The sequence below is a fragment of the Eptesicus fuscus genome, chromosome 7, assembly GCF_027574615.1.
Source record: "Eptesicus fuscus isolate TK198812 chromosome 7, DD_ASM_mEF_20220401, whole genome shotgun sequence".
Lineage (NCBI taxonomy): Eukaryota > Metazoa > Chordata > Mammalia > Chiroptera > Vespertilionidae > Eptesicus > Eptesicus fuscus.
The window spans coordinates 54,201,180-54,210,909 of record NC_072479.1 but is presented as its reverse complement, the minus strand read 5'-3'; the positions used below and the strand labels follow the sequence as shown (position 1 = coordinate 54,210,909).

The window sequence follows — 9,730 nt, the reverse complement described above, 5'->3', positions numbered from 1 at the left end:
TTTGAAAATAGCAATATTTCTCCCATAGGCTAAGTGGTGTGAGCATCTGAAAGGTTACTGACAAGATTGAAGAAGTCCAATGGACTCAGATACTCCTGTCCAAACGGAATAGATGGAGTTCATCTTCCAGAGTGTAGGGTGAAGCTGTTGGCCTCGCTGGAGATACAGTAGGTGTGGAGGACTCTCAGGCTCCAAGTGACAATTCTGTGTCCGCCACTCACTAATCGTGTGACCTTAGGTAAGTAATTGAAGCTCTCAGAGCTCGTGTTCCTATCTGCAATGACTAAATAACAACTATTCCTAGAATTGTTATATAGTCAGTTGAGATGTTACATACTGCAAAATGCCCAACACAAAGCAATCTCTAAGTGTTATAGAGTAAGTGACTTAAGGCAAAAAAAAAATGCATATGGTCAGAGGGCAAAGTGGGTATGGAAGGAAGGTTAGGTCTATGAGCAATGGGCAGACAGGTTGAAACTATCCTGCCTTAAGATGAAGGTTGCTGAGCTCATCTCAAATGTGGGATGGATGTGAGTGGTAAGAGCTCTTCAAACCTGGGGAACCAAGACTTCTAAAAGACTTGGGCCCAGTGTCCTGTCAAACTAGCTGCCTATTTTAGACAAATCAAGTTCTGTCTTTATAAGTGGGATTTACTCATTCATCTCATAAGTATTTAGCTGAACACTTGGCATGTGCACGATACCATGCCAGTTGTTCTGGTGAATAAACTAGCCTATAAGACAGTTGGTAACTTAGTGATTAAGAGCATATGCTCCGGAGTTAGGCAGGCCTAGATCTGAGCCCAAACTCTGTTACTAGGTTTGTGATTTTGAGTAAGTTTCTAATATTGTCTGGACTTCCATTTGCTCATCTGTAAAATGGAGAAAATACAGACTTCTATATCATAGTGTGATTGTGAAGACCCAAGGTTTTTTGTTTGTTTTTAAATCCTCACCCGAGGATATTTTTTTCCATTGATTTTTAGAGAGAGTGAAAGGGAGGGCGGAGGTGAGGAGAGAGAGAGAAACATCAATCCTCCTGCAAGCGCCCTGGGGATCACCTGAGGTACATGCCCTTGTAGGTACATGTACCTACACCTGAGGTACATGCCCTTGTAGGTACATGTACCTACACCTGAGGTACATGCCCTTGTAGGTACATGTACCTACACCTGAGGTACATGCCCTTGTAGGTACATGTACCTACACCTGAGGTACATGCCCTTGACCAGGAATCAAACCTTCGATCCTTTGGTCCGCGGGCTGACACTCTAACCACCGAGCAAATCCGGCTAGGGTATGACTCAAGATTTTAATGACTATTAAGCCCTTTAGCCAGGCACTTGGGAAATAGCAGCTATTAAAACAGATGCTCACCCCAGACCTCTCCCTCCCCACCTCCCCAACCTGTTCTGCAGGAGCTATACAGTGGAGACCTTTATCTAAAAAATTCTGGGACCAAGACTCAAGTGCTGTCTCGTGTGAGCCCAAATGAAGGTGCTTTCTTCAAATACTTGAAGGGCTGTCTGGTGAAAGAGGGCTTAGACATTCTACAAAATACTAAGAATTTAGCCAAGACTAATAGAATGAAGACTTTTCCCACAGGCAGACAGGGCTACCTCAGTAGACGGTGAGTTTTGCTGCAGATGTTCAAACAGACACTGCACAACAGCCTTCTAAGATGTTGTAGATGAGATCTGAGCGTTGTACAATGAAATATATGACCCTTAAAGTCACTTTTAATTCTGAAATGCCATGGGTAATTATCTCTGACCACGAGGAGAAGGGAAGGTGCCATAGGGATGGTGGAATTTGAGCTGAGCCTGAAAGATGAGTGGGATTTTAATAAGATGCATAGAAACATTCCCTGCAGGGGGCACACTCTGGGAATGCCTAGGGTCTGGGAAAACAGAGGGTACCACCGAAACAGAGCAGCTGGAGTAATAATTACAGGGACCAATAAGAGGAGAGCAAAGTACAATATGGCCGGTCCCTGCCCCACTCCCCTCACAGGGCAGGGGCCGTAGCCTAATAATCTTTGAAAAGGAGCTCTGCAGCATTCCAAAGCATGATTCAATTGGGCAGTATTATCTCCAACAGCTGTGTTATTGCATGACATCCTAAGTCCATTGCCCACCATGGTGATCATTAGACACCGGCCTGTGGCAGCCCCTGACTGAGTCCACAGCGGGGGAGTCACATAGTTTGTTTCAGGCTGGGGTTTGGAGCCAGACTGTACAAGGAAGTCTGGGGCAAAGCAGCTGCTCCATCCTCACTCTGGAGAAAGACCCAAAGTATATCTCTGGGGTCTGTACACTTGGGAGTCAGGCCCTGCACCCAGGACCCAGAGCTTAGAGAACATGGGAAATGCATGGAATTTGGAGTCAAGAAACCTAGATTAAAGTCTCAGGCCTACCACTCCCTTGATATTACCTCGGACAAATTATTTAAACCCTCAGAAACCTAGGGCCTCATCCATAAAGCGGAGACCCTAACTGTCTCGGTCGATTTGAGAGGGGCTGTCCGAAAAGTGCCTTACTAAGTTACAGAAATGCTGATTCCATGTAAACCTCTCTTTCTTGGCTGTGCCATAGGTTCTAGCCTGAAGTGATGGTTAAGGAAAATCAGACTCTGCCTGAATTCATCCTTTTAGGATTCTCCGACCTCAGGGCCCTGCAGGGCCCCCTGTTCTGGGTGGTGCTTCTGGTTTACCTGGTCACTTTGCTGGGTAACTCCATGATCATCCTCCTCACCCAGGCCAGCCCTTCCCTGCACTCGCCCATGTACTTCTTCCTGCGCCACCTCTCGGTAGTGGAGCTCCTCTACACCACCGACATTGTGCCCAGGACCCTGGCTGATCTGGCCTCCCTGCATCCCCAGGCCATCTCCTTCCAGGGCTGTGCAGCCCAGATGTACATCTTCATTGTCCTGGGCATCTCAGAGTGCTGCCTGCTCACAGCCATGGCCTATGACCGCTACGCCGCCATCTGCCGGCCCCTGCACTACTCCGTCCTCATGAGCAGGCGGGCCTGCGTGGCCATGGTGAGCAGCTCCTGGCTCATGGGCATCATCACAGCCACCACCCACTCCTCCCTCATCTTCACCCTGCCTTTCCCCCGCCACCCAGTCGTCCCGCACTTCCTCTGTGACATCCTGCCGGTCCTGAGGCTGGCGAGTGCTGGGAAGCACAGGAGCGAGATCTCTGTGATGACAGCCACTGTGGTCTTCATCATGGTCCCCTTCTCTCTGATCGTCACCTCTTACGTCCGCATCCTGGGTGCCATCTTGGCAATGGCCTCCACCCAGAGCCGCCGCAAGGTCTTCTCTACCTGCTCTTCCCACCTGCTTGTGGTCTTCCTCTTCTTTGGAACAGCCAGCATCACCTACATCCAGCCCCGGGCAGGCTCCTCGGTGACCACAGACCGCATCCTCAGCCTCTTCTACACGGTCGTCACACCCATGCTCAACCCCATCATCTACACCCTCCGAAACAAGGAGGTGGCGGGGGCCCTGCGGCACCTGGTGAAGAGGCAGGTCTTCCCACCCTGAGGGGTCTCGGGGGGCGGGGGAGAGGGGTGCCTGCTCACCCACTGACTGCCTTCAGGTGCTGGACTAAAGCCACAGTCTAATAGAAACCATGCAGCACCTGAAAAAAATAAGGCTTCCTGGCAGAAAAGGCTGGAATTAAAACAGAAGTAAATCTGTATCTTACCTCCTAACCACACCCCAGACTCACTATCAGCGCTACAGGGTAAGAAAGAATGGAGGGGACCCAGCCGACAGACTCCGTGGTTGAGTGTCATCTGCCGGAAACAAATCAGTTTCACTAAAGGAGAGATGTTGACAGGAAGCCAGGAAGGCTGGTCAACAACCTTAATTGCTCTAACCACTCACCCCTTTAGTTGAGACATTGTTAGCTGAAGCAGCTTCCACCTTGGTTTGTCCCATTAAGTTTTTGTTATTTCCTGCCTAAGGGCTACATGTATATTTCTGTTTATCTTGCCTATGATGTTTTCCCCAAAGCCTCAATAAAAGGGATGGCAGAGCCAGAGCAGTCGGTAGTTCTCCCACTAGAGGTGGACTACCGCCTGGCCCACCATTTCGCCAAATTGAATTTCTCAAGTCTCCATTCATTTGTGTGCGGCCCTTCTCCAGAACTCGAACCCTGAACCGGAACCCTGGACCACGCTGGACGTGGAAAGGGATTCCTACAGTCAGCCTATGAGCCAGGAGGTCATGGTTCAATTCCCAGTCAAGGCACGTGCCCAGGTTGCAGTCGCGATCCCCAGTTGAGATGTGCAGGAGGCAATCAATGATTCTCTCTCGTCGTTGATGTTTCTATTTCTCTCTCCCTCTCTGAAATCAATAAAAATATTTTTTTAAAAAGAAGAAGAATGAAAGGGAATGCTGCCTATGGGAAGAACATTTGGCATCTTCTAAGTTATTTTAGATCCCTGAACAAGGTGATTGCCCTGGCTACACCAATAGTGTCTGGGTTAAGGAAAATTAGACTCTGCCTGAATTCATCCTTCAGAGGACCTTCAGAGGTCCGTGTCAATCATGAAAGCAGATGTCTATGAACTTGACATTAAACTAAGTGGCCCACCACTGAGCCACTCCGGCTAGGCCAACTTGTAGCTTTTTGAAGGGCTACTACAAACGGTTAGATTTTAAGGCTTCTGGTGCTAAATGTTTCATATATTTAATAGTTTCTTTAATTTATTGACTTGTGTATGGTAGCACAGCGAACTCATAGGAATTAGTATCAATAGTAAATTTGGGTTTTTTTAGAATATTGCATTTTGGGGGTTTCTTTAATTTTGTAATATTACAAATAAAAATTATACATATTAAAATTTTTATTGTACCCTTTTACTATATAATTACAAAGAAAATAAAATATGCAATAATTATTTAAAAGTATACAGTAATAAATACTGGTTTCACATAAAACTTCCAAATAAAATTTAATACATATTAGAAACTTGAGCTTGCTTCTGTGAATATAATTATTATATTAGATTTGTGCTTGAAAAATGGCTAACCACCTCCTGATCAAGATCTTTAAGTACTGATTTCTTAAAATAACTGAAGGTCACCATCCAAGAAAACTACTCGCAGAAATGGGTGATAAAAAATGAAAAGCCTTTTCAGTCATTCAAAATTTTTAAATCATTGAAATTACATGTACATATATATTTACATTTACTAGCTTTTCTTTCATTGAAAATTCTTGTAATTTTATAAAAGGATTTCATTTCCAATAATACTTTTTCTCTTTTTCTCCTTTTTTCTTTTTTTTTTTTGGCTTAAACAACAGCCATCTATTTCCTCACAGCTCTGGAGGCTAAAATTCCGAGATGCAAGTGTCCGCAGGGCTGGTTCCTTCTGAGGGCTGTGAAGGCCTCGCTTCTTGATTTGTAAATGGCCATCTTATCCCTGGGTGTCTTTTTTTATTGATTGATTGATTACAGTTGACATACAAGATTATATTAGTTTCGAGTGCACAACATAGTGATTAGACACTTATATACCTTACAAAGTGATCACTCCAATAAGTCTAGTACCCATATGGCACCACACACAGTTATTACAATGCTAGAGGACCGATGCACAAAATTCATGCAAGAGTAGGCCTTCGCAGCTGCGGTGGCTGCCTCGATCCTGTGGCTGCAGCCCCAGCTTTGTCCGGAAGGTCATCCAGAAGGACGTCCAGATGGCCATTCGGTCAATTTGCATATGACGCTTTTATTATTATGGATTATTGACTATATCCAGCAGTAGCCAACCTTTCGGACCTCACGGACCACCAGTGGTCCGCGAACCACCGGTTGACGACTGCTTCTCCAAAGGTTTCCTTATTACTTGACAACAGTGCCTACTTTCAATCACACTTTTTCATGTCAGGTATTTCGATACAGTATTACTGGAGCTCTACTGTGCAGATTGTGCATACAGCCACCATGCAGCTAGATTATATACCACAATAGGGCACAGTAGCAGGTAATGGGCAGAAGTATTGGATATATATGAAGACAAAGATTCAGGACCACCATGGAGAGCTTAGGAGATCCCCAGGACTCCCCACCCTCCACCCCTGAAGGCCACACCTTGGGCTGGGCACAGAGCTCCTTGTCACATGAACCCCCACACCCCCACAGCTCCATGGGCCCCTCGTCCACAGTGGGCAGCAGGACACTTGGGAGCTGGCTGCAAGAGTAGACATGAAGGTTACAGAGCACCTCTAGGCTGCCCTCAACCTATTGAGGCCAAATAGTGTCTATCACTCATTTTTCTCACCAGCTGCAGGAACCTAGGGTGCATCACCAACCCCACTCTTTTGGGGCTTCCTGCTGAGTAGCCCCAGGCAAGGCTATTTATGGCCAGATGCAATGAGCCTGGGAGCTCTGTCCATTCCAAGACCCCACAATGTAGAAACCAAGGGCAAAGAGGACCACACTCTTACAGATACTTCCAATCCATTTGGCCCTCCAGTGTGCCATGGTGTACCCTTTGGGAAGCTCAAGTTTAATACATTCATTCAGAAAATACCATGTCAAGCTGTGTGCCAGGAATTTAGTGCAAAGGAGAATAAAACCAACATAATGGGTGAGACAGAACAATTAACAGGCAATTACAATTTTATATGAGACATGTACAAACAACAGCCGCAAGATAGGATGGTCAGGAGTACAAAGGAGAAGTCCCAAATCCAACCTGAGAAGGCTCCAAGGAGGAAGAGATACCTTAACTGAAGTCTGCATAACAAGAAGTTATCCAGGGGAAGAAGTAAGAAAGGAAATAGAATGTGCAAAGGTCCTGAGGTCAGCAAGTGTGTGTCTCACTCCAAGAACTGCAGGATGCTCATTATAGTCGAGTATACTGGGCAATGGGAAAGTGACAAGAGAGGAAGGAGATATGCAGCGTCCGAAGTTGTTGGAGTTTGAAGAGGTCTAATTAACCACGCATCTCTCCCTTTGGGTTCTCTACCAACTAGGAAAATACACTGAAGTTAGGAAGCAAACGATCAGCTTTATTACTAGTCAAGCTGAATTGGAGGATATGGCTTGAATCCAAGGTCAAAAAGAGCTTCCTACTCTCCACATTTACCGCTACGCCCAAGTTAACAGCAGAGAATCTATACAAATGACAGGTCACTCCAATTGGGCCTGCCCCGAAGCTCACTACCTGAAGGATGAAAGACAGGTCAGCCTGAGAAAGAAAGCCGAAGAGGGCTTACACCACCCCCATGCGAAAAGATGCTTTCTACTGTATCAGTAAGTCACTCCTCCTCCCGTAAGAACCGAGTGCTACACCTGAAACTAATACAAAATAATGTTGAATGTAATCCTATATAATAAAGGGGGGATATGCAAATTTACCATCACACCATCACAAAGATGGCGGCGCCCACAGCTGAGGCGAGGTTTCCGTAACACAAGATGGCTACACCCACAGCAGAGGTGAGGTTTCTGTAACACAAGATGGCTGCACCCACAGTGGAGGCCGAGTTCCCATAAAGAGCCTTAAGGAGCAATCAGCAGGGACCTGAGGCTGCCTGCCGCTGGGCCGGGGCAGGGGACCTGAGCCTGTGCCCCCTGCCCAGTGGGGCTTGACAGGGAACCTCAGGCAGTGCACCCCAACCCCAGCGGCAGGCCGGGGGACCTCAGGTCACTCACCCCGCCCTGGCACCGGGCCAGGGGACCTGAGGCTGCGCCCCCCGCCTGGTGGGGCTTGACAGGGGACCTCAAGGTGCACCCCACCCCTCAGTGCTGGGCCAGGGGACCTCAGGCCGCTCCCCACGCCCCAGGCTGGGGGACCTCAGGCCGCGCCCCCCACCCCGGCATGGGGAGACCTGAGGCTGCGCCCCCTGCCCCAGCACCAGGCCGGGGGACCTGAGGCCATGCCCCCCCACCCAGCGGGACTTGACAGGGGACCTCAGGCCACAACCCCACCAGGAGGGGCTTGACGGGGGTGGGGCCGGCCAGGTCTGGGTTTTGCTAGATTTTAAGGTGCCGCAGGTGGGCGGGGACTTGACTCTGGGTCCTTCGGCGCACCCCAGACTCTGACAGGAGGAAGATTTTCATAATTTTACTGATTTTCTTTCATCTCTGACACTTCTATTATAGAGAAAAGGCAAATAGCAATATTAACCTTTTGCACTCGGATGTCGAGTGTGACTCAACACGGTTAGCATCGGTAGCACTACCGAGAAAAAAGCAAGCGAGTGCAAAGGGTTAAAATATTTCTTCTAATTAATCCCCTTTTAATGTGTACAAATTTTGTGCACCAGGCCACTAGTTGAAAAATAAAATTTAAAAAAAAAAAACCAAGAAATGAGTGAGGGGTTAGAGAAAAATGGGAAGTGCTTCTGTCCTTGTTACCTTCTGGAAGTGGAATTCTAAAAATCCTTTCATCTTGTGGTAAACCTAGGAGCAGGATAATGAGTTTGCTCCCACCTCTACCCAGTGCAGATCATGAAGGATGTTGGGGTGGCTTGAGAATTCAGGGACTCATCCTGAGTGACAAGATCAGATTTTAGTTTTTAAAATATCATTGTAGCTGGTGTGGATCAGTGGTTGAGCATCAACCAATGAACCAGGAGGTCACAGTTCAATTCCCGGTCAGGGCACATGCCCGGGCTGTGGGCTCAATCCCAGTGGGGAGCATGCAGGAAGCAGCTGATTAATGATTCTCTCTCATCATTGATGTCTCTCCCTCTCTGAAATCAATAAAAATATATTTTTAAAAATAAATAAATAATAAGATGTTACTAATAAAACAGGAGGTGGGGTACATGGGAATAATATATGCTACTACCTTCACAATTTTTCTGTAAGTCTAAAACTATTCTGAAATAAAGTGTTTATTTTTAAGTTAATTTATTGACATGGAAAGATGTTCACAATATATTATTAAGTGATAAAAGCAAGGTAAAAAAAACAGTAAGTTCTCAATATAAAATATATATTCAGATAGATAGAAATTAAGATATATATACACCAAAGTATTAACAATGATAGACTCTGGATGGAATGAGTCTTTTTGTTTTCTGTGGTTTTTTTAATATATTTCTGATCCATTGATTATTTCTGATCCATATGATTTTTCCCTATTTCCATTGATCAGAAATAGGGGAAACTCATATATAAAACAGCAAAAGAAAAAGATGGAATTTGTTTAAACAGATTTTTATATTTTTAAATGTGTAATTTATTTTCAACCAATTATTCCTTTTTATGCCTTTGGAAATGTTTTTATTAATAGTTCAATTTTTCAGTTTGGTCAAAAGTGAATGTTTCTGGTTGTGAGCACACATTTTTCAAGTATAAACATCGTAGAAAGCTGTGAGTAGAACACAGATGAGGACACTCGTAAGTCTGGTTGTTTCCAGATTTATGATGAGCATTTCTGCAGTTTCCAATTAAAGTACTTTATAAATAAAAAAGACAGAACGGGGTACAGAGTGGGAAATGGATCCACAGGGACCTTTTCCTCGAGAGCAGCGTCATGCGGAGGTTTTTTCAAAGTGGGCTCACATCGCTCCCGTGTGGTGAATCTCCAAACAGCCCGGGTGGGCGTCCCTCTCTCCGAGCTGTGCGTGAGGAGATGGTGAGGGAAGGTGCTGGAGATCTACTCGTCCAAACTCCATCTACAGAGCAGGAAACTGAGACCTAGGAAAGCTCCTGTGGTTTACCCAAGGTCGCTCAGTGAGTTCAGGGCAGAGCTGA

General features: G+C 46.1%; 1 protein-coding gene across 1 annotated transcript; it reads left to right on the top strand.

The window, feature by feature from the left end:
• Positions 1 to 2,609: 2,609 nt before the first annotated feature.
• Positions 2,610 to 3,548, top strand: LOC103292393 (olfactory receptor 10P1). Its single transcript, XM_008148590.2, has one exon. The coding sequence runs from the start codon at positions 2,610 to 2,612 to the stop codon at positions 3,546 to 3,548; it is 939 nt and encodes a 312-aa protein (XP_008146812.2).
• Positions 3,549 to 9,730: the final 6,182 nt, after the last annotated feature.

Excerpts from the sequence above, each read along its gene's own strand:
- LOC103292393 (XM_008148590.2), top strand. The coding sequence starts at position 2,610 with ATGGTTAAGGAAAATCAGACTCTGCCTGAATTCATCCTTTTAGGATTC.